General features: G+C 36.9%; 1 protein-coding gene and 14 non-coding genes across 15 annotated transcripts; 14 read left to right on the top strand and 1 right to left on the bottom strand.

Annotated features, from left to right (window-relative positions):
• Nucleotides 1-8,694: 8,694 nt before the first annotated feature.
• tpi1b (triosephosphate isomerase 1b) lies at nucleotides 8,695-23,538 on the bottom strand. Its single transcript, XM_073846536.1, has 7 exons — nucleotides 23,341-23,538; nucleotides 21,317-21,440; nucleotides 21,123-21,207; nucleotides 16,608-16,740; nucleotides 16,435-16,520; nucleotides 16,245-16,332; nucleotides 8,695-9,329 (listed from the first exon to the last, which is right to left on the bottom strand). Exons 1-7 carry the CDS (start codon nucleotides 23,450-23,452, stop codon nucleotides 9,211-9,213), a joined length of 747 nt encoding a protein of 248 aa, XP_073702637.1. The 5' UTR covers nucleotides 23,453-23,538; the 3' UTR covers nucleotides 8,695-9,210.
• Nucleotides 10,080-10,135, top strand: LOC141343443 (U7 small nuclear RNA). Its single transcript, XR_012356747.1, has one exon. It is a non-coding gene; the product is annotated as a U7 small nuclear RNA (small nuclear RNA).
• Nucleotides 10,761-10,816, top strand: LOC141343453 (U7 small nuclear RNA). The gene has a single exon (XR_012356757.1). It is a non-coding gene; the product is annotated as a U7 small nuclear RNA (small nuclear RNA).
• Nucleotides 11,583-11,637, top strand: LOC141343440 (U7 small nuclear RNA). Its single transcript, XR_012356744.1, has one exon. It is a non-coding gene; the product is annotated as a U7 small nuclear RNA (small nuclear RNA).
• LOC141343449 (U7 small nuclear RNA) lies at nucleotides 13,140-13,193 on the top strand. Its single transcript, XR_012356753.1, has one exon. It is a non-coding gene; the product is annotated as a U7 small nuclear RNA (small nuclear RNA).
• On the top strand, nucleotides 14,103-14,157 carry LOC141343451 (U7 small nuclear RNA). Its single transcript, XR_012356755.1, has one exon. It is a non-coding gene; the product is annotated as a U7 small nuclear RNA (small nuclear RNA).
• Nucleotides 14,791-14,844, top strand: LOC141343446 (U7 small nuclear RNA). The gene has a single exon (XR_012356750.1). It is a non-coding gene; the product is annotated as a U7 small nuclear RNA (small nuclear RNA).
• LOC141343445 (U7 small nuclear RNA) lies at nucleotides 15,329-15,384 on the top strand. The gene has a single exon (XR_012356749.1). It is a non-coding gene; the product is annotated as a U7 small nuclear RNA (small nuclear RNA).
• Nucleotides 15,674-15,729, top strand: LOC141343452 (U7 small nuclear RNA). The gene has a single exon (XR_012356756.1). It is a non-coding gene; the product is annotated as a U7 small nuclear RNA (small nuclear RNA).
• Nucleotides 17,030-17,083, top strand: LOC141343454 (U7 small nuclear RNA). Its single transcript, XR_012356758.1, has one exon. It is a non-coding gene; the product is annotated as a U7 small nuclear RNA (small nuclear RNA).
• On the top strand, nucleotides 17,365-17,419 carry LOC141343442 (U7 small nuclear RNA). Its single transcript, XR_012356746.1, has one exon. It is a non-coding gene; the product is annotated as a U7 small nuclear RNA (small nuclear RNA).
• LOC141343450 (U7 small nuclear RNA) lies at nucleotides 17,718-17,772 on the top strand. Its single transcript, XR_012356754.1, has one exon. It is a non-coding gene; the product is annotated as a U7 small nuclear RNA (small nuclear RNA).
• LOC141343444 (U7 small nuclear RNA) lies at nucleotides 18,040-18,093 on the top strand. The gene has a single exon (XR_012356748.1). It is a non-coding gene; the product is annotated as a U7 small nuclear RNA (small nuclear RNA).
• On the top strand, nucleotides 19,976-20,030 carry LOC141343447 (U7 small nuclear RNA). The gene has a single exon (XR_012356751.1). It is a non-coding gene; the product is annotated as a U7 small nuclear RNA (small nuclear RNA).
• On the top strand, nucleotides 20,327-20,381 carry LOC141343448 (U7 small nuclear RNA). The gene has a single exon (XR_012356752.1). It is a non-coding gene; the product is annotated as a U7 small nuclear RNA (small nuclear RNA).
• Nucleotides 23,539-24,330: the final 792 nt, after the last annotated feature.

Below are 24,330 nucleotides of genomic sequence, written 5' to 3'. Positions count from 1 at the left end.
CAATCGATTTCAATTACAATACATATTTTTAAAGGCCGTTTTCTCAAAATGAGTGTTTCCTCCTACACTGAGCCATAAATCTCCACTTCAGTAACACTCACACACCAAACTTTGCATTTTTATTCCTGTCTATATCCTGAAGGTTTTTACAGGGGGATTTGTTCATATATAATTTGCTTGATTTTATGCAACATTTTATTCCCCAAAAATGGTAAAAAAAAAAAAAATAGTGTTTCCTGTCTGTTCTAAGTATTTTCTGAATTATGGAGTGACAATATGAGATACCCAAAACCCCCTCTGTAAAAATATTTGACTCTAATATGTCAAAAAAATTAAACAATTTTGAAACTGACTTCATCCACTGTTTAGATTTTTGTACTAGAAATGTATGTAATTTACCGCATATTTTATTAAATAATGCATAATTTGCATATTTAAACCTAACATTTTAGAAAACCTTCAATACAATTTTTTTTTTGCAATTATCAAAGAAATCAATCAACTGGCTAAGTAAAGTGATACCTATTCATTTTTTTACCCTATTCACCTGCAGTGTCTCGCCTTAAGTAGTTTAGAACCTAGTATTCTGAAGGTAATGTTATGTAAAGTTTGATATATGATTAATTTATTTATGCTAGAATATAATTTAAATAAGTAAGTCCTCAATTTTTTTTTTTTATCAAATGTAATTTCATGTTCCAGTCACATTTTCTTGGTTAAACATTTACGCTGTCAAAAGGAAAAACAATTCTATTTTATATTTTTACATTAACAATGTAATTATAATATTCGATTTATTAAAGCCAAGTATGAATCTCAAATTAATGTTTAAACATTTATTCCAAAATATCTTAAGGAAGTAATAATTTAATTAATATATGTTGTTTGTGTCCTCATGTTTAGCTATTCTTTTAACTTATGAATTTTATTTGAAAGTCCCTTTGTAGTTCAAAAATGTTATCCCTTAAAACTAATCTTTAATCATCAAAAGTACATATTTAAATGTTTTTCTTGTGAAAATTTTTTCCTCATGCCTTAAAACAGCTTGAATGTAATTCTACCCCCCTTGCCTCATTTACTATGCGCAGATATATGAATATGCAAATTAGCCCCACCTGCACACATATGGCGGGTACGTGCCAAAACCGTTCAACCGAGCGACCGACCGAACGGCTAATCGAACGTCTGACCGCACATCTTGAACTCTCTGCGGGTGATCCATGTGAAGACCTCACGTGACGTCAGCGCTATAAAATTTGGACATTGGGAATTAATGTAAGTAAGTGATTAATTCAATCATTTGACAGACTTGGGTAAAACAATTTATAATAATGTTCGAATATCAATGCAAAACCCACTTTTAGTCATATTTATTGCCGTGTAAAAATGTACATTGTTTTCTTTACTCAGCAAACACTTTAGCCTATATAAATGTTTTTTATTTATTTAAGGAGCGAAAAAGTTTAGCATTATTGTCGTCAAGTCTCAATTGTCATAAATAGCATATCACATCTACTTTTGAAACATAAGATTTTGGGAAAAATGCAGATAAAAACGTATTCCCACATTGTCACAATAAAAGCTATAAGGCTATTGTGTTGCATGCATTTCATACTAATATGATTCATAAGATGTTTGTTTTCTTTTAATATTACTGATACAGTATGCATATCGATTTGTTGAATTTACTGCATTGATCGCTATAAGATTTAATATCACAATAACGATACATATCGATACACTCATTTGTTTAAGAAAATTCCTACTGTGAGTTAGTATGTTTAATGTTCTAACTTACTTGAGTTCATAGGCGGAGGGTGAACCAGCTCCAGGGTAAGGCTAACTACAAACATCATAAACTCGTCTTTTAGGAAAGAAAACAGACGCAGCTGTCATGTAGGCCAATAAAATATTTTTAATGGGACTGAATTGTATTTAATGTGACTACAATTTAATAAAAACATTAGAAATTGATAATTATAACGTTTCATTTCAACAGTTATTCAAACAGCGATTATAGGCCTATTCAGAAAACTACCACTAACTTTCCAAATCTCACTCTCCAAAAAAAAAAAATAAAAATAATAATAATAATAATAATAAAAATTAAATAAAACACGCACATACATTTATCAGGGACGCAATTTCTTCCAAGGGTACACAGTTTGTTTGTTTGTTTTTTTGCGAAGGCCAAATGATCAATGAGACGGTTTAAACTCAACAAAATGGTAGAATGCATCTATCAAAAGCATGCTTTACGCTATTAAAATAGTTTAGTTTAATAATGCAAAAGTTATTATATTTCGTTTCGTTTTTTAATAAGTTAATTTAGAAAAAACATTTGAAGCATTTTTTGTTCGTTAATTGTACCTTAAATGTTTTTAAAGTAATGACTAAGCGGCCAACGGCAGTGAGTTGATCATCTATATTTGATCAATTTAGCCTTCTCAAAGCACAAGGACTTGCCTAAATTAAAATTCTTTATATAAAACAGTTCAAGCATATTACACATGTTAGTTTAAACGTTTAACCTTGATAAATGCGCGCTGTTGGATGAATATCCAATCGTTTGTGTGGAGACTGGAAGGCAGCTGAAGCATGCTTTGTAGGATGGAGGCGCCAGTGCATCAATTGTTTTTTTTTCTGTTAAAACAATCTAAAAAAATTTTTGCTCATAAAGGTAGGAGTAATACATCATTCTGACCTGTAATTGGTCAACTTTTATTTTAGTGCACTCACAATATAAACAACTCGTTGTTTTTATAAAATAAATAGGATAACAGAAGATGCGCTTTCTGCCGTCTGGTCTTGAACGGCATCGCTTCACAATGAACTGAAACTCAGCGAAAAGCCTCACAGACATGATAAAAAAATAATAATTATATATATATATATATATATATATATATATATATATATATATATATATATAGCAGTTGTAGTAATTGGACTTGCGATTATGTTAGAAAACTATCCAAGAAAAGTAATGCATTTGTGACCAGATATTCTACAAGTTGGCAACTCTCATTGTATGGATTCACATATTGTGATTCTTGGGAATTTGGATAAAACAGGTTTTAATTTTCAAAAAAAAAAAAAAGTGTTTAATTACACCATCTGAATGTATATTATTATAGACCAAGGTCTTAGCTTTTCAGCAATGTACTGGTGTCACCTCCCCATTTTGTATTTTTTTCATAAAATAGGCGTTTTATTTTTTAGCGTTTTACAACGTTTACTTTTTGCTTAAATCAAACAAAAAATGTTTTTTATTTAACAAACGTATTTTTGTATTAAAAGAGACTATTACTTTAATAACTCAGCAGCACTGACAAAATATATTGTATGCATATTTATTTAAAAAAATGAAAACTCCCTCTGACGGTGGTGACACTTGTCACAAGGAGGGGTCAGAGTTGTGCGGATCCATTCGCAGCATTTATTCCAAACAAACAAACACAAATTGGCAGGCAGAAATCGTGGTCAAAACAGGCAGAAAGGTCGGGGCTGGCAGCGAGAATCAAAACACGGGAAGGAGTCCAGGAATCAAAAACACAGGAAATCAAACACGGGAATAAACGCTCGGAAATAATGACCAGAAGGAACAATAAGACTTCGCAGAGTGGCTGTGTGTGTGTGAAGCTTAAATGCAGTCAGTGTGATGAGGTGCAGCTGTGAGCAGTAATCGGTAAAGTGAGAGCAGGTGAATGCAGTGATTAGTGCAGTGGCTTGTGGGGAATGAAGTCCATGATGTGTGGTGCAAGAGTTCATGATGACAGGATAGACCAGATACGTGACAGAGCCCCTCCCCAAGGAGCGGCTTCCAGACGCTCTAACCACCTAATACAACCTGGAGGGTGGTGGAGCGGAGGCGGAACAGGGGGAGGGATGGAGGGCCAGGTCCATGTAGGGGTACTGGAACCACGAACTGAGGCGGAGCCGACGGAGGGAGAAGCCATGGTGGAGGAAGGGTTGGCTCCTGCCTGGGGCCGACCGACGGAGGTGGAGCCGGTGGAGCCCGAGGCGAAACTGGAGAGTCGATGGTCCTGGGCGACACAGAGGATCCGGAGGACCAAGGCGGGACCCAAGGCTCTGGCGACCCCGGCGGAGATGGAGGTCCGGAGGTACGCAGCGGAGCCGGAGTGACAGAGGATCGAGGCTGTGCCCACGGGAGGGAGGGAGGTCCACAGAGCCGGCAGGACGGAGTGACGAGGCGCAACCGGAGGAGTAGAGTCCAGAGGCGAAGGTGGGGCGACGACTGACCGGGGCGGAGCCGGAGAGACGATGGAGCCCGGAGGAGCTGGTGGGCCGACGGCCGACAACGGAGACGAGGGAGCACAGAGCCGGGGTGGAGCCGCAGGTCGGAGGGCCGAGGTGGAGTCCAGGACTCTGAGACTGGAGGTGATGGTGAGGATCCTTCAGTCTGGACACCGATGGAGACTGGCAGTCCCACGGCAAGTCCTCTGCACCGAAGGTGGGATGTGGGTGAGCAGAGGGACTGTCAGGAGACAGAGGTGGCGGGACTGGAGCAGCAGGGAGGGTGGGTGGGAACAGTCCATGCATGGCCTCCGTGACCAGAACCGGGCAGACAGAATCTCAGGACGACTGGATGGAACCAGCGGAGGCTCTGGAAGACTGGGCTGAACCAGCGGAGGGTCTGGAAGGCTGGGAGGAACCAGCGGAGGCTCTAGAAGGCTGGGCGGGACCAGCGGAGACTCTGGAAGGCCGGGCGGGACCAGCGGAGACTCTGGAAGGCCGGGCGGGACCAGCGGAGGCTCTGGAAGGCCGGGCGGGACCAGCGGAGGCTCTGGAAGGCCGGGCGGGACCAACGGAGGCTCTGGAAGGCCGGGCGGGACCAGCGGAGGCTCTGGAAGGCCGGGCGGGACCAGCGGAGGCTCTGGAAGGCCGGGCGGGACCAGCGGAGGCTCTGGAAGGCCGGGCGGGACCAGCGGAGGCTTTGGAAGGCCGGGCGGGACCAGCGGAGGCTCTGGAAGGCCGGGCGGGACCAGCGGAGACTCCGGAAGGCCGGGCGGGACCAGCGGAGGCTCCGGAAGGCCGGGCTGAACCAGCGGAGGCTCCGGAAGGCTGGGCTGAACCAGCGGAGGCTCCGGAAGGCCGGGCGGAACCAGCGGAGAGTCTGGGAGGGCAGCCATCTTGTGCAATGGCTCTGGAAGGGTGACCATCTTGAGAGCAGACTCTGGAAGGGCAGCCATTTTGCGAACAGACTCTAGAAGGGAGGCCATCTTGTCAACAGACTCTAGAAGGGCGGCCATCTTGTCAACAGGCTCTGGAAGGGTGTTTACCGTGGGAACATTGTTGTCATCCTTGATTCCCACAGTAAAGGGAGAGCCACTCATTTGCAGAGCAATGTCCACGTAAGTTTGTAGAGTCCAGCCAGGTTCAAACGTGGGCATCAGTGAAGCCAAAGGCTCTAAGAGTCCTCCACGGAAAAAAATCATCAGGCAACCATCATCCATAGTAGACTGATTAGCCAATTCGATGAAGTCCATCGCATACTCCTCAATAGTCCGCTCACCCTGCTTGAGACGCATGATCTGTACAGTGGTGTTCGTGCTGGAACCGGATGACACCATACTCGCTGCTGGATCCTTGTAGCGGCGAAGTCTTCTGTCACAAGGAGGGGTCAGAGTTGTGCGGATCCATTCGCAGCATTTATTCCAAACAAACAAACACAAAATGGCAGGCAGAAATCGTGGTCAAAACAGGCAGAAAGGTCGGGGCTGGCAGCGAGAATCAAAACACGGGAAGGAGTCCAGGAATCAAAAACACAGGAAATCAAACACGGGAAATAAACGCTCGGAAATAATGACCAGAAGGAACAATAAAACTTCGCAGAGTGGCTGTGTGTGTGAAGCTTAATTGCAGTCAGTGTGATGAGGTGCAGCTGTGAGCAGTAATCGGTAAAGTGAGAGCAGGTGAATGCAGTGATTAGTGCAGTGGCTTGTGGGGAATGAAGTCCATGATGTGTGGTGCAAGAGTTCATGATGACAGGATAGACCAGATACGTGACAACACTAATCTGACGGTGGTGACAGTGGCCTCATTACAACATAAAATTCCAAAATGTATACCACTCAAGTCAACGGCTTCTTGTTTAACAACTTTATTTAACTATTTGGTCCAACAAATAACAATCCTGAGCACTGTGATAAAACATTTTTCAAATACTTCAACACCGTCAGACAGAAAACCTGACGGTGGTGACAAAAACCTACTATTTCCCATGATATGCATTAGTTGTTCACATTAGCCATCTTGTTTCCACTCTGTTGCTAGCTACTTCAGACTTGTTTTTAAAAAGTATACATTTATGTCATAATCATATCTAATATTATTTATACAAAAGAGACGGTGTTGACATGTTATGGTTGCCACAGTAGCAGTGTCCAAAAATATGAACAAGTTTAAGAGAAAATTGCATATTTACAGGAGCTTGGCTGATCTTGAAGCATGCAGTAGAGCTGAAGATTTGATAATGTGGTCCTCAGGAATGCAGTTGACCTTGTAGTTGCCTGATTTTATTGCTTTTTATAAATATCTGACGGTGGTGACGCATATGTGGGACACATTTTGTGCAACCAAAAAATAATTGTAAATATTATTCAAAACAGTGTTTGTAATTTTTGATACATATTACAATGTACTCTTTCATATAGTAAAAATATTATTCAATTAAATGATTACTTTTTGCTTTTTTAATCAAGTTGAAATGATTATCTCCTATCTGAGGACAAGTGATTTTGTAGGCAATGGGCCAGATTTGATAATTAAATTAATACAAAATTAAAATAAAAACTATAAAAGAACCTTACATATGTGCAACTGACCCTCTGATTATAATCTTGATTCTTTTGATTTTATGAAAATGTTCTTCATTTCCAACAGAATGAGCACTTTTCTTGGTGGGACATGTTTTTGCCAAATTTTCAAGAATCAGTGCGGGTGTGTAAAATTTGTCCGTGACTTCACATTTTTCATACGGGTGTGTGAATGCGTTTTGCACCATATTCACTGCAGCAACTGTACAAAAAATGTGAGCGTATGAGTTTCTTAATGTGTGATTCGTAGAATAGGATTTGTGCACCTGCAGTGAAGAATGTGTGAAGGTGTAACTGTTGTGTTGTGTTTGTAGGAGAGGAAAAAAAATCTACAAGTTTACAACTCCTAAAAAAAATTTCTCTGTGACTTCAAATTTATTGATACACATGTGTGGGTATGCTCTACAGCTACAAATTCCGCTCTCACATGTGTTCAGTAGTTTTGCACCAAAAATACCTTCATAGAGAGAGTTCAAGACATGCGGTCAGACGTTCGATTAGCCGTTCGATCGGTCGGTCATTTGGTTGAACGGTTTTGGTACGGATCCGGCGCCATAGCAGGGGCTTGCACCAGTATTCATTCCCGCTCCTATGTTCTGCGCGCTCGCCAGTGCACAGATACGCTCTCGCGTTATTTTCCTCTAGTGGGTCTGTTTTGCGCGCTTGCTTCATTCGCGTGCTCGTGGTTTTCGTGCGCGCCATTTGAGTCTATTTAAACGCCATACAGTTCTGAGTTCTATAATGACATAGCCCGCGAAACCACTGTGTGATACTGCAAGTAGTACACAGTGAAAAAATAGACTTTAAGACAATATAATGTTGCAAACAAATTAATAATAATGTAATAATAATAAATGCGCTCAGGCAGTTTGGGGTGAATTGCCTGGAACGCTACAAAGTCGTGATTTGAAGTCGTGATTTACCAGCTCAAAAACCTGCCTGGAACACAGTATAAACTGTAGTAAACGCGATATAATGGCGATACACGGATAATGACTGATAAAACTATGTTTTTACTAGCGGACAACTACAGTGGATACTGTTACATTCCTTAAAGGTACTTACTTTATGATGTTGTGTCGTCAGTCAAAATGCCTCGAAGGCTCGAAAGCAGCCTAGATAGTGATTCCAAATTCCATGCGTCTGAAGTGCAGAGGCCAATTCGGGAAAGGAGCTTCGTCAAGCTGATTACTGACTAAAAACTCCCGCAGATGTTTTCAGGCCATTGAAAGTCTTATTTTGATGTAACAAAGTTACATTTAAGTGTGTGAGTTGTTTACTTACTTTTTAAAAGTAGTATTTCTATTAAGGCCATTTGCGACGCAAACGCAGTTTGAACTCAAGAGGCGGGATTTATCGCATGAACCAATCACAGGAGACAATAACCAATCATAAGTCATATCCAATCATATCGCGATGGAGGCTCTGCCTCTTCTAAGATGACTTTCCTCCATTGCCTCAAAGGCTTTAAAATCCAATGGGCTCAGGGGAGGCGATAGAAACACACTCTTGCTGTAACTTTACCTGATGGTGTCGCTGTTAGATAATGTTTCTTTAGAAAAAATTTTGATTTATAGACTTTTTAACGTTGTATTTTGTAATATTGACTTAGTTTTATTTTTGTACTACGAATTTTTTCTCATCCAATATTTTGGAGACACTGCCTCCCTTGCCTCCTCAGAGGAAACGCATCTGATTTTAAAATAGAAAAGTTAGTTGGAATTGTTATATTTCTGAAAACTAATTTATTTGATCAAATAAAGGCAGCTTTGTTGAGCATAAGCGACTTACACAAAAATTAATGTAAGTGTGTGTGTTTTGCAGAAGTATATTAACGAGACAGTAAAATTAGGTCTACACTTCTGAAACATTTATTAGATTAGTTCTGTCTTGTCCTTTATACCAATGACATTGGTTATTACATGTGAGCACCTTCGGGATAGGCCACTCAGAGAAACTCGTTGAGGGACAGGAAAACATCAGGACAACCACATTCATGGAAAGTAGTTTCACTTGAATCAAAAGACACTGAGGTTGATTGACTTCATTCTAGATTTGACACTGCGAAGATGAGAATGTTGGTAAACATTATTCAAGTAAAGGCGCGGGCTGTAGACCCCATGATGGTTCTCATTACAGTCCTGTAGTTTACTACACTAATATGAGGGTTTGTAACACACTCGGTTTCACATCTTTCAGTGGAATAAAACCCTGGAGTTGTAGCATGTGTCAATCTGTCCCTTTATAATACAAAAAAACCCAACAAAAATGATACAACAGCAACAAAATCACAACAACACTTTCTAAAGAAGAGCAGGATTTGGGAGCAGACCTAAGCCTTGGGGTTTAGGTAGACGATGACTTCATATCTTTATGCTTTAGCGTTAATAATGTCGATAAACTCTGCTTTCAAGGAGGCGCCTCCCACCAGGAAGCCGTCCAAGTCTTTCTGCGAAGCAAGTTCCTTGCAGGTCCCACCGGTGACAGATCCTGAAATGGTGGATCATAAAAAAAGGTTACATTTAAGGATTCTTTTTATATTTAAAGAGCAGCACCCAACAAATATTTAAATTGTTGATGATATTTGGACCTGGACCAGATCATTTTTTAATTAAGATTTGTACAACATTTGAAATCCATTGATGCATGGTTTATTAGGATAGGACAATATTTGACAACTATTTGAAAATCTGGAATCTGAGGATGCAAACAAAACACTGAGAAAATCACCTTTAAAGTTGTGCAAATGAAGTTCTTAGCAATGCATATAACTATCCAAAAATTAAATGTTGATATATTTACATTCGGAAATTTACTAAATATCCTTATGGAACATGAACTTAATATCCTAACAATTTTTGGCATAAAAGAAAAAATTATTATTTTGAGCATACAATTTATTTTTGGCTATTGCTACAAATATACCGTGTGACTTAAGACTGGTTTTGTGGTCCAGGGTCACGCATTTGGATTTGCTGTTACTTGGAAAATGTCTTTAATCTTCAGAAAAGTCAAGCATTTTTTCCTAAGAGCCCTAGTGTAAGCAGCTTCACCAGCTGTTTATAGCAATAAACTACTTTGGTATCATGTTGGAATGTATTATGAGGGCACAGAACCACCAAATTAGATGCCTCATTTGCATACCAATAATGTCTTTCACATCTAACTTTATTGTTTCAGTCACCACCAGTGAGGTACCCACTCAAGTTCATAGGAGATGTTGACTGAGCAATGGCTAGTCAGAAATTGTCTCTTTTAGTATTTGTCCAGTAGGTTTTCTTTAAAAGAAAACCCCATTACGATTGTTAAAAACAGATGAACACATAATAAAACTCTTTGCTTGTTCACAGCAGAGATTAATATTTTATATCAAATGATTTATCCAGCACATTTATGTGTTGGTGAGTTTTAAAACCACCATCAACTATGTAAGTAGGCCAGAGGTGACGACACTAGACATACCCATAATGCTTTCTACATCACTTTCACAATCTTCAATTGGTTCAAATATTACTGTACTTTATTCATCTCAGTCACCATGAGTGAGATACTCACATAAAATGAAGGGGGACGCTTACTGCACAACAGCTAATTAGAAATTTGGAAAATGGCTCATGTTGTAATTCTGTTATTATAGGGTTGTTTGAAAAGCTTGATTCAGATGTTCCTTAATATTAACCGTCGCCCATCTGACTTGCTAGTTTCTTGTCTTTTGTATCATACTATAGTCTCACTCTCTAGTTTCATACAAACAGTACATTGACTGTATTGAAATGGATCTCAGAGAACTTAATATGGTTAAATTGTTGCAGTGTTTGCTGCTTGGTTGACAGTTTTAAACATAATGAAAATAATTCCTTCGGTCACCATGAATAAGATACTCACTCAGTGATGAGAGTGGTTTACCACACAACTAGTAGTTAGAAATTTGCTCTTTTAGTATTTGTCTAGTAGGTTTTCTTTAAAAGGACACTCCTATAAAACTGTTAAAGAAAAAGATGATTTGAAACTCTTTGAAAGTATGAGCTTGGTATTTTATAGTAGAGTTACTATACTATTCTGTTGTTTATGTGCCAAGGTTAATGCCTAATGAGTAATGGGTGACATCACTGGGGGCGTTCAAATTTGCATAATAGTGCACATCATGTGTAATGCCATTCACATTGTTTGCTTTTTAATAATAATAAGAAGAATTCATTACATTTATATAGCGCTTTTCTAGACAGTCAAAGCGCTTTACAGTGTCAGGGGTATCTCCTCATCCACCACCAGTGTGCAGCATCCACCTGGATGATGCGATGGCAGCCACAGTGCGCCAGGACGCCCACCACACACCAGCTTACTGGTGGAGAGGAGACAGAGTGATGAAGCCAATTGGAATATGGGGATGATTCGGAGGCCATGACGGTCAGAGACCAATGGGCAAATTTGGCCAGGATGCCGAGGTCAATCCTCTACTCTTTTCGCAAGACGTCCTGGGATTTTTAATGACCACAGAGAGTCAGAACCTCTGTTTAACGTCTCACCCGAAGGACGGTGCTTTTTGGCAGTATAGTGTCCCCGTCACTATACTGGGGTGCTAGGACCCACACAGACCACAAAACTAAACCTAGTTTTCCCAGGAGGTCTCCCATCCAGGTACTGACCAGGCTCAACCCTGCTTAGCTTCAGTGCGCTTTTTGTCACCATGAGTGCGATACATACTCACAGTGATGGGAGAGGTTCACTGAAGAATAACTAGTTGAAAATTTGCTCTTTTAGTATTTGTCTAGTAGGTTTTCTTTAAAAGAAAACCCATTTAGATTTGTTTAAAAAAATATTTTTTGATATCTTAAAAGCTTGAGTATACTTAAAGTAATGTTGTAGTACTACATGTTGTGTTTTTTAATGAATGCCTAAATGTGGTCCTGGACCACAAAACCAGTCATTAGTGTCAATTTTTCAAAATTCAGACTTCTACTTAATTTGAAAGCTGAATAAATAAGCTACCCATTGATGTATGGTTTGTTAGGATAGGACAATATTACAAAAATCTAAAATTTGAGAGTGCAAAAAAAAAAAAGTCTAAATGAATTAAGTTTTGATATTTACAATAGGACATTTACAAAACATCTTTATGGAACATGATCTTTACTTAAATTCTAATGTTTTCTGGCATAAAACAAAAATAGATCACATTAACCTATTTTGGCTACTACTAAGAGTTTTTTGATTCAGGGTCACATATGGCATCATAAACATGTTTGTCCAAAAACTATATGCCTGACACAACTAGGGCATGTTTGAATTTGCATAATACATCTCACACGTTGACCTTAGGTCTGTTTCAGTCACCATGAGTGAGATACTCTCTTAAAATGATGGGTTGGATTCACCACACAAAAAACAACTGAAAATCACTCTTTTAGTATTTGTTTAGTTTAAGTTTTCTTTAAAAGAAAGCTTTTGTGTTCTATTATAAAAGCTTAAGCTTGATATTTTGAGTTGAAATAACATAATAATTGTATGAGTTATATTACTTTGTGATGATTTACATGATATCATAAACAGGCTTGTTTAGAAACAATGGGTGAATTTCAAAAGGAAGTGAATATCTTTACGCCCAACTCTCTTTGAAGGACTGAGCCCTCTGAAGTGTGTTCATTTAAGTAGGGCATTTTGGTTGTGGCAAATGAATATTTCGTCTCATTAATATTTTATATAAATATTGTCTAAAAGTGTTTTATTTATTATAAAAAAATTATTAAGCTTAAACTTGCTTACACTACTGTCTTAAATCGTATTTCTATCACTGGCAAAAATATTTTGTATTACATTAAAATAAAGACAAATTTTATCAGCCTATAAAATGCTTTCAAATGCACTGCAATAGTTCCCAACTGAAGATCACATGATCAAAAATGGAAATCACTTCCGTGAAGTGACCATCGCATGTTTCCTTTGCTAACAAACTTCTGGAAGGGCCCATCATAGGAAAAACATACATTCAATGGTTTGCAAATAATGAATTCTGTGAACTAATATTTATAGTTTTGAGCTAATCTCGGATGACTTTTTTTGTATGAAAACATACAAAACAAGTTATTCAAAGAATATGTCTTAAACAGACTCGATGTTTTGTGGTCCAGAGTCACAAATGGTATCATAAACATGTTTGTCCAGAAACTATATGCTTGACATAACTAGAGCATGTTTGAATTTGCATAATAATACATTACAAGTTGACCTTAGGTTTGTTTCAATCACCATGAGTGAGATACTCAATTAAAATGATGGGTTGGACCACACAATAAATGAACTGAAACTCACTCTTTTAGTATTTGTCCAGTAGGTTTTCTTTAAATGAAAACCCCCTTATGCTTGTTAAAAACAGAAAAACACATTTGGAAGTTTCAGTAACTCACTAATAGTGGTGATCTCTGTGAATCAATGTTTGTAGTTCTTAACTAATCTCAGTTAATTTTGTAAATAGTCACCCATTTTGTTAGTCACCATGAGTGAAGAAGCTGTTCACAGTGACAAGAAAAAATAAGGCCATAATTACTAGTTGAAAATTGTCCAGTAGGTTTATTTTGAAAGAAAGCCCTGCCATATTTGTTTCAAATAAATCTATTTAAAGCTGAACAGCAAAAACTTAACATAGGAGATAAGTTTTAAGTCGTTAAACATACTTTAGATTTTTTTCTCAATGTTGTTACATACTTCAGGTTTATGTTTATGTAGTTGTAATGTATGGCTACAATAAATCACCACCGAATGTTTTTATATAAACATACTGTAGCGAATATAGACCTTATGTCCATTGACGTATGGTTTGTAAGGATAAGACAATATTATAAAAATCTGGAATCTGAGGGTGCAAAAAACAAAGAAATTCTTAGCAATCCATATTGCTAATCAAAAATTAAGTTTTGATATATTTACGGCAGAATAATTACGAAATATCTGTATGGAACACGATCTTTACTTAATATCCTAATGATTTCTGGCATAAAAGAAAAATAACTGATAATTTTGACCCATACAATGTATTTTGGCTATTGCTACAAATATACCTGTGCTGCTACTTAAGACTGGTTTTGTGGTCCAGGGTCACAAATGGTATCATAAACATGTTTGTCCAGAAACTATGTCTGACACAACTAGAGCATGTTTGAATTTGCATAATAATACATTACACGTTGACCTTAGGTCTGTTTCAGTCACCATGAGTGAGATACTCTCTTAAAATGAGGGGTTGGATTCACCACACAAAAATTAAATTGAAATTCACTCTTTTAGTATTTGTCCAGTAGGTTTTCTTTAAAAGAAAACTCATTTACTTCGTTAAAAAAAGATATTTGACACAATATAAAAATCTAAGCTTGATTTTTGAATTAAAATAATATGATAACTTTATGAGTTGTAGTGTTTTCTGATTGTTTACATGATATCGTAAACATGCTTGTCTAGAAACACTGGGTAAATCTGAAGTGAATATTTCTATGCTCTACGTCTTTTGAAGGGCAGAGCCCTCTAAAGTGTGTTCTTTTAAGGGAGTAGGGCATTTCTGACTTGTATAAGTGTTGGAAACTGACGTGATGAAGTGAATAACTGACCAAATGTTATCTTGACAACACAGTGTGTGTGCAGCATTCAGCACTTCATCAGTTGTTACAAATAAATAATTCTTCTCATTAATAATATTTAATTTAAATATTGTTTACACTACTGCCTTAAATCATATTTCTGTCACTGGCAAAAATATTTTGTATTACATTAAAATAAAGACAAATGTTTGTGTGTGAAGTCGAAATCAACCCCAACTTTGCTTTGAAATGCATCTCAAGAGTTCCTAATACATAATACATGTCACATGTTAACTTCCATCGACCTTAGGTGTGTTTCAGTCACCGCGAGTGAGATACACACTTAAATTGATGGGCTGGATTCACTATAAAAAAGCTAAATGGAAATTCACTCTTTTAGTATTTGTCCAGTAGGTTTCCTTTAAAAGGAAGCCCCTTTATTTGTATCAAAAACAGAAAAAAAAACATTGCATGTATATGATATATTACAGTATTTATTGTTTGCAGGAATCAGGGATGGGTGCTTTTGAAGCAAGCTTTGAAGTCATAGCAAATAATTTGTTTTGAAGTGTTTTTCAAACCGTTAAAATGACATCACAGTTGTTTTGAAATGTTTTGAAATTTCAATGGTTCCCCAATAAGTGTGATCTTTGTGAAACCATGAAACAGTGTTTATAGTTTACTAATCTCAGATAAATTGTATACATTTGCACACATTATGTATAATGTACAATAAAATAATAGTAGTAGTTAATGTTTTCTTATTAAAAGAGCTTCTACTCAGGTATCATGTTTGAATGTATATGAATGCACAATGTGCATACCCATGATGCCTTTCACATTCAGCATACGCGTTTCAGTCACCACCAGTGAAGTACCCACTCAAGAGTCATAGGACATGTTGACTGAACCATTACTGGTCAGAAATTATCTCTTTTCGTATTTGTCCAGTAGGTTTTCTTTAAAAGAAAACCCCCTTGTGATTGTTAAAAACAGAAAAACACATATTGAGGTTTTAATGGTTTTCCAACAGCACTAATCTCTTTAAACCAATGTTTACAGTTATTAAATTAATCTCAGATGAGATTTATTAATCTGGAAAAACAAACTAAACAAGTGATACAAATTAATCAAAGAATATATATTACACAGACTCAAAACTCACTGTCGCATTACTTTAAACAACAACCTCCTTAAAGTTTGTTAATCACCATGAGTGAGGAAGCTGCTCACAATGGCAGGAGAGTATCAGGCTACAATTACTACTGGAGATTGACGCTTTCAGTATTTGTCCAGTAGGTTTTCTTTAAAAGAAAACCCCACCATACTTGTTTAAAAAAAAATATATAAAAAATAATAATAATATATATATATATATATATATATATATATATATATATATATATATATATATATATATTTAATGTTGAAGAGCAAGATTAAATGTAAGTTTCAAGTGTAATATTTAAACGTACTACGTATATTTTTGAGTAAATAGTGACTATTTTAAATCTGAATAATTCAATGTTGTTATTACATACTTCAAGCTTGTGTTTATGTAGTTGTGTGGTATGACTATAATAAATCCCCACCTAATGTTTTTATATAAACATACTGTAGCGAATATAGACAAGCATGAACTGTAAATCTTCCCAAAGCATGACGGACGTACCTATTGAAAGTGATGAGAGTTTTACTGTATATCTGTAGTTTTATGTGATATCAGAAATGTTATTTTTAGTATTTGTCCCTTGCTAGCTGTAAAAAAAAAAAAAAAAAAAAAAAAAAAAAGAGGAAAATACCATTGCTATTTTTAAAGCAAATCTAAAAGACTAACCTCCATAAATGATTCTAACAGAGTTAGCGACAGCCTCTGAGACATTGGCCTTCATCCACTGCCTGAGTTTGTCATGCACCTCCTGAGCCTGTAAGAACAGCAGAGAGAGATTTAAAGTCACTAAATTAAATAAAACATGGGAACGTGTTTGAAAAGCCTTCATGTTCTGATTCAAATGGCTCATCTGTACCTGCTGGGGTGATGCGGTTTTTCCAGTGCCAATAGCCCACACAGGTTCATAAGCAAGGACCACTTTGCTCCAGTCCTTCACATTATCTAAAAAAAAGACACAGTCTTATATCAAATACAAGTGTTTTATTATAATAAATATGCACATATATGCTTTACTAAATTAAAAGATACCTGCGATGAACTTGGTCTGTGCAAAAACAACTTTCTCTGTGATTCCGGCCTCCCTCTCATCCAGTTTCTCACCAATGCAGGCGATCACACCCAAACCGTTCTCCAGAGCATGGGCGACCTTCTGTCCAATCAACTATGAGGAAAAGTAATTGCAAAGAGTGAGATCAGAGAATGGACATGATTTATTAAAAGTGATGGTAAAGATTTTTGTAATTTTACTGTTAAAAATGATGTTACTACAATAAACCTACTAAAAACTAATAATCGACCTCAATCATAGTGCTACTTTTAACGCATTTATGTCCAGAGACAATATTGGCAAAAATGCATACCCATAATGCCTTGTTTCAGTTAGGTCAAATGGTGAGGTACCCATTTAAAATGATGGGAGAGATTTCGATTTCCTGCACAATTACAGGCTGGAAATTTGCTCCTTTAGTGTTTGTCCAGTAGGTTTACTTTAAAAGGAAGCCCATTCAAGATTGTTAAAAGAAAGATAATCTGAAGTGTCTGTTGAATATCAACTGGATCACTTACTATATAATACAACAATATAATTTTTTTATCTGTTTATGTAAACATGCTTGTCCAAAAACAGCATGCTCTATAAGCAGACAGATATTATTAGGGATGTGTTCAAAACTTGCAGAATACATTTCGTGTGTTAAACGTCCATTCACCTCAGGTTTGTTTCAGTTACCATGAGCGAGATCCTTTCTCAAGAGGATGGGTCAGATTCACTGCAACATGGTTAATTGAAAATTTGCTCTTTAAGTATTTGTCCAGTAGGTTTTCTTTAAAAGAAAGCCAAATTATAACTGTTAAAGAAAATATATTTTAAAATGTTTTTAAGATATTATCTTACCACTTACGACGAAATTGTATTATAGCATTAAATTTGCTGCTATTATATCTATAGTTTATAGATCAATTTAAGCACTCAGACCAAGTATGATAATTAGAATTGGGTGACATCACTGGGGGTGTGCTCAAACTAACATAATCATGCATTTCATGTTTAACGTCTATTCACCTCAGGTTTGTTTCAGTCACCATAAGTAAGATACTTAGTCAAGAGGATAGGTGGGATTCACTGAAAAAGGTTTAATTGAAAATTTGCTCTCTTAGTATTTGTCCAGTAGGTTTTCTTTAAAAGGAAACTCATGTATAACTGTTAAAGAAAAGATGTTCTAAAACATTTTTAAAGTGTTTTTTATTTGTTTGGTATTTACAACAATGTTCTATTATAGCATTACATTTGCTGTTATTTTGTCCAGACAAAATGTGCCTCATAATAACTGGGGGTGTGCTCAAATTAGCATAATCATGCATTTCATGTTTAACATCCATTCACCTCAGGTTTGTTTCAGTCACCATGAGTGAAACACACACTTAAAATGATGGGTTTGATTCACTACAAGAAGTTTAATTGAAAAATTGCTCTATTAGAATTTGTCCAGTAGGTTTTCTTTAAAAGGAAGCCCATTTATAACTGCAAAAAATAATTTTCTAAAATGTTTTAAGGTTTTATTTTGCCACTTACAGCTAAATTGTATTATAGCATTATACTGGTCCTTCTCGAAAAATTAGCATATTGTGATAAAGTTCATTATTTTCTGTAATGTACTGATAAACATTAGACTTTCATATATTTTAGATTCATTACACACAACTGAAGTAGTTCAAGCCTTTTATTGTTTTAATATTAATGATTTTGGCATACAGCTCATGAAAACCCAAAATTCCTATCTCAAAAAATTAGCATATTTCATCCAACCAATAAAAGAAAAAAAAAGTGTTTTTAAAACAAAAAAAGTCAACCTTCAAATAATTATGTTCAGTTATGCACTCAATACTTGGTCGGGAATCCTTTTGCAGAAATGACTGCTTCAATGCGGCGTGGCATGGAGGCAATCAGCCTGTGGCACTGCTGAGGTGTTATGGAGGCCCAGGATGCTTCGATAGCGGCCTTAAGCTCATCCAGAGTGTTGGGTCTTGCGTCTCTCTACTTTCTCTTCACAATATCCCACAGATTCTCTATGGGGTTCAGGTCAGGAGAGTTGGCAGGCCAATTGAGCACAGTAATACCATGGTCAGTAAACCATTTACCAGTGGTTTTGGCACTGTGAGCAGGTGCCAGGTCGTGCTGAAAAATGAAATCTTCATCTCCATAAAGCTTTTCAGCAGATGGAAGCATGAAGTGCTCCAAAATCTCCTGATAGCTAGCTGCATTGACCCTGCCCTTGATAAAACACAGTGGACCAACACCAGCAGCTGACATGGCACCCTAGACCACTGACTGTGGGTACTTGACACTGGACTTCAGGCATTTTGGCATTTCCCTCTCCCCAGTCTTCCTCCAGACTCTGGCACCTTGATTTCCGAATGACATGCAAAATTTGCTTTCATCCGAAAAAAGTACTTTGGACCACTGAGCAACAGTCCAGTGCTGCTTCTCTGTAGCCCAGGTCAGGCGCTTCTGCCGCTGTTTCTGGTTCAAAAGTGGCTTGACCTGGCGCCTGTACACGGTGGCTCTGGATGTTTCTACTCCAGACTCAGTCCACTGCTTCCGCAGGTCCCCCAAGGTCTGGAATCGGTCCTTCTCCACAATCTTCCTCAGGGTCCGGTCACCTCTTCTCGTTGTGCAGCGTTTTCTGCCACACTTTTTCCTTCCCACAGACTTCCCACTGAGGTGCCTTGATACAGCACTCTGGGAACAGCCTATTCATTCAGAAATTTCTTTCTGTGTCTTACCCTCTTGCTTGAGGGTGTCAATGATGGCCTTCTGGACAGCAGTCAGGTCGGCAGTCTTACCCATGATCGCGGTTTTGAGTAATGAACCAGGCTGGGAGTTTTTAAAAGCCTCAGGAATCTTTTGCAGGTGTTTAGAGTTAATTAGTTGATTCAGATGATTAGGTTAATAGCTCGTTTTGAAAACCTTTTCATGATATGCTGATTTTTTGAGATAGGAATTTTGGGTTTTCATGAGCTGTATGCCAAAATCATCAATATTAAAGCAATAAAAGGCTTGAACTACTTCAGTTGTGTGTAAGGAATATAAAATTTATGAAAGTCTAATGTTTATCAGTACATTACAGAAAATAATGAACTTTATCACAATATGCTATTTTTTTGAGAAGGACCAGTATTAGCTGTTGTTTTATCTCTAGCTTATAGGCCAACATAAGCACTCTTGTCCAGACCAAGTACACCTTTTTAGAATTAGGTGACATCACTGGGAGTATGCTCAAATTAGCATAATCATGCATTTCATGTTTAACTTCCATTCACCTCAGGTTTGTTTCAGTCACCATGAGTGAGATACTTAGTCAAGAGGATGCGTGGGATTCACTGCAAAAATTTCAGTTGAAAATATGTTCTTTTAGTATTTGTCCAGAAGGTTTCCTTTAAAAGGAAACCCATTTAAACTGTTAAAAAAGTATATTTTAAAATATTTTTCAAGTTTTATTTTGACAGTTACAACACATTTGTACTACAATATAATACTTGCTATTATTTTTTATAGGCCAACATAAGCACTCTTGTCAGACAAAGTATGCCTTATTACAATTGGGAGACATCACTGGGGGTCTGCTCAAATTAGCATAATCATGCATTTCATGTTTTAACATACCATTCACCTCAGGTTTGTTTCAGTCACCATGAGTGAGATACTTACTCAAGAGGAAGGGTGGGATACACTGCAAGAAGGTTTAGCTGAAAATTTGCTTTTTTAGTATTTGTCCAGTAGGTTTCTTATAAAAGGAAACCCATTTAAACTGTTGAAGAAAATATATTATAAAAACATAAAATATTTTAGGTTTTATTTTACTGCTCACAGTAAAATTGTTCAAAAAAAAATTTTTGCTGTTATTTTATCTTTAGCTTATAGGCCAACATAAGCACTCTTGTCCAGTATGCCTTATTAGAATTAGGTGAAATTAGGTGACATTAGGTGACATTCACCTCAGGTTTGATTCAGTCACCATGAGTGTGATACACACTTAAAATTATGGGTTGGATTCACTATAGAGGAGTTAAGTAGAACTTTGCTCTTTTAGTATTTGTCAAATAGGATTCAATAAAAAGAAAGCCCTAAAATATGTTTTAAAGAAAATATTTCACATTTCCATACATTACATAGAATTGAACTAGGTTTCAGTCAGGTAAAGTGAAAAATTTGATTTCAGCCTAAATGTAACAAATCATTTATTTACACTGAACCAAACAACTGTTATGAGGCAATTTACACACTAGGGGGCAGTGAAGCATATTGTTTCAGTGTAGCTTTTCCAGAATCAACACATTATACTGATATATCAAATACATTTAAATAATTAATGCATCTCAAAAGCATCTCAAAATTAGCTAAATAATGAAATATGTAGAATACATACATGCAAACTACAGAAAACACATTGAGAACTATATTCACTCCACAAGTGCTGCTGATTTATTCTATAATTAAACCAGGGTTTCATATAATGTGTAAAAGCATATAATGTAAAGAGTTACCTCATCACTCTCTCCAAACACATGGCGTCTCTCAGAGTGTCCCAGAATAACCCATTTTACTCCGCAGTCCTTAATCATTGCAGGGCTGAAAGAGTAAGACAAATCATTTATATTGACAGTTATGAGTAAAAACACCAAAAACTTGAATAAATTGTACATGTGTGACAGTTTTTAGGACTGTAAATTGGTTGTACCTGATCTCTCCAGTGAAGGCTCCCTTTGCAACCTTGTAGCAGTTCTGTGCAGCCACATCAATGTTAGGATTCAGCTTGGACCTGGCATAGTCGAGGTAGATGGATGGAGCACCACACACAACCTCTGCCAAACAAAATAAACAAACATGGTGAACCATTACAGGAATTTCACTGTGAATTGTATAACCATTACTGTGTTTCTTTAACGTGACAAACCACCAAAGCAAAGCCCTGCTTGCATGTCACTAACAAACAGAAGATCTTTTCCATTTTACATTGCTGACAGAACAGAAGACAGACATACTTTTGTGAATTTATGTAAAAAAAAAAAAAAAAAAAAAAAACACCTTCTAATATTCTTCTAAACTAGTTTTATCCCTTATCCCTACAGTGTACTGTATCACATTAGATACATGGATATGTGAAGCATCTACATTTTTAAAAATTTCCATCAAAAAACTGCTGGAAAACCTTTAACCTTCTGTTGTCTGACTCAGTTCAAAAAGCAAGTAAAAAACCCTTTGTACTGATTTTATAGAGTAATAAGCAATAACAATATAAGTCACATTTTTATAGACATTTCAAAATGAATATTTAATGGATTGAAGCAAAAATGATCTTAAAATGTATCAAATATGACACTATAGGCTTTTGAATAACAAATTCCAATCATCATAGTACTGCATTGAATTGTGTTTGCCCCCCAAAATAAAATAAAAAATGGTTTCCATTATAAAACTAAGCATTTAAATATCATCTTACTAGACATAATACTGGAAGATATTAAGTTACAGCTGATATTTATGTCTGTTATACTGTTATAAAAATCAGATTTACATTACAAGCCGTCAGAGTTCATCTTACATTTTGGCCAGATAATCAACATCTGCACCAAATACCATGTTTTTACCTTTTGATACGAAGCAAGGTTCAATAAGCTATTCCATTACAACAAACACCACTTGATTATTATTATTATATATAATAATATATATTTTTTAATTTAGGGTTAAAAATAACTTAAGGCATTGCTGTATTACCAGTGGAGGTGGCATTTATACTGTAAAATTATCTTGGGTCAGCCTAAATTAAACTCACTGTAAAGGGCACACATAACTGGCACTTCATCCCCCTGTGATAAAAGGTCAAAGGAAAAGTTACTCATATGACAGCATACTACAGAGGCCATGAAGTAAAGCAAAAAGGAAAAAGCTAGTCCGAGATTTGACAGTCTGACCCATGACCTTTGCGCGTTAAGCGCTTCTCTCGGGTTTCAACACTTGAATGAAAGAGACGACTCACAAGCTGCGTGACTTTTGGACTTTACCGAATCAAAGTCCACTGTTGTGCTATTGACAGATCAACCTGTTTGGATTCTCAAATAAAGGCTTAAAAAATCTAACAGTGATCCAATTTAACGTCACGGTGAATATAGCGGAAACAGCGTGGAACGCGATCACTCAAAAATGCGTTACTGTAGCAACTATCGTTCTTTTTTAATATTGTTATTTGTTAAGATATAGCATATAAGCTAATATAGCACAGTTTTGTTAATAAACCGAGCATAGTGATCATCCTGTCATTTGATTTGACAGGCATTGAACACGCACACTGGCTACGTGCTGGAAATCACACACGCACTTTAAGCTTTAACCCATGAATTACGACACAGGAAGAGCATCATTCATTCATTCACAAACTTGTCAATCGACTCGTTTATAAAGCGAATAGTGCTTTCATTCGACTTTGCATTCATTTTATATAATATTAGGACACAATTTGTGCTGGACACTTGTTTCTGGTTACTGATTAATCTAACGTCAGGTGGTTACGACCTATAGACTGATTTACACTTAGCTGATAAATACAACGAGAAAGAGCCTCTAAATGATGAGCTTAAAAGCGGTGCTATCTGTCAAAATTCCCGCATGAATGTCATCTCAGGGTCAATGCGGTGGGTTGCACAGCCCCTAAAAGGCCTGTGTTTGCTGCCAAGTGAAGAGGAAACTGGTTGAAATACGCACCGGTGTCTGGGTTGAGTTTGGCGTTATTCAGTGTATTGGCGAGCTCTTCGATGCTCTTTTTGTCGCCGTTCATTTTCCAGTTGCCACCGACGAAAAACTTCCTGCCAGACATGGTTGCAAAGTGTTCCTTTAGACAGTAATTACTTGGTGTGTGAAACAGACGGACAACCTCCGGTCGAAGAGACAGCGAGGAAATACAGTGCGCTTGAGTTTATATATGGCTAGCAAATAAGCTCCGCCCCCCGATGCTTGCCATTGGCTCACGACAGCACGCCTGCGAAAATAAATGTCCTTTGGTCGTAGTGGAGAAATCCATATACACAGCTCATTCTATTCATTTTCTAGAATCACGTAATGCCCAGCTTTTAATGTTTTGTATTATTTTTTCACTCATGACATTAATATATATTTTAATTTTAAAGGCAGAAATTCAACAATACCTTAAAACAATATAAAGTTACAAAAAATAAGAAAGCTATTTGTCAATATTTGTAAACATTTTAGTGTCTTTGTTTAACTTTGTATGGTTATTTTTATTTTTATTTTATTTTTATTCTATTTATTAATTTATTTTACATTTGCATTTGTAGAATTTAAAAAAATCTTATTGTAAAATATATATTAATCTGCTTTCTGTAATATACTGTGGTGGGTTCAGCAGAAATGAAATATAATCCCATTCACATGGACTGGCGCATATTAACGGGTGTGGACGATGGAGTCAAAATATATATGGCCCTGTTTTGACTCCATAGTTATTTTACAATATTAGGAGTCCTATGGTCCATAGGACTCCTAATATTGTAAAATAACATTTGTTTCATAATTGCGCTTGCAAACTGGTAGTTCTGAAGCACCCAAGTGAAATAGTAGGGACAAATCTACTATATTTAAAAGAGACCGGTGGAGGGCGACATGTCTTTGGTTGCAGAGAAGGTCTTGGAGGTGGGACTAAATTTGCATACCCACAATGCTTTTCGCTATGTCAAA

Source organism: Garra rufa, chromosome 9 (assembly GCF_049309525.1).
Source record: "Garra rufa chromosome 9, GarRuf1.0, whole genome shotgun sequence".
In the NCBI taxonomy this organism is placed as follows: Eukaryota; Metazoa; Chordata; class Actinopteri; order Cypriniformes; family Cyprinidae; genus Garra; species Garra rufa.
This window is presented reverse-complemented; position numbering and strand designations above follow the sequence as displayed.

What these genes read in the sequence shown, in the direction of transcription:
- tpi1b (XM_073846536.1), bottom strand. Translation starts at nt 23,452, where the DNA reads ATGTCTGGCAGGAAGTTTTTCGTCGGTGGCAACTGGAAAATGAACGGC. An exon ending in CAAACTCAACCCAGACACCG is followed by an intron (nt 21,441 to 23,340) that starts GTGCGTATTTCA and finishes TTTGTTTGGCAG; the next exon opens with AGGTTGTGTGTGGTGCTCCA. An exon ending in GCCTTCACTGGAGAGATCAG is followed by an intron (nt 21,208 to 21,316) that starts GTACAACCAATT and finishes TTACTCTTTCAG; the next exon opens with CCCTGCAATGATTAAGGACT.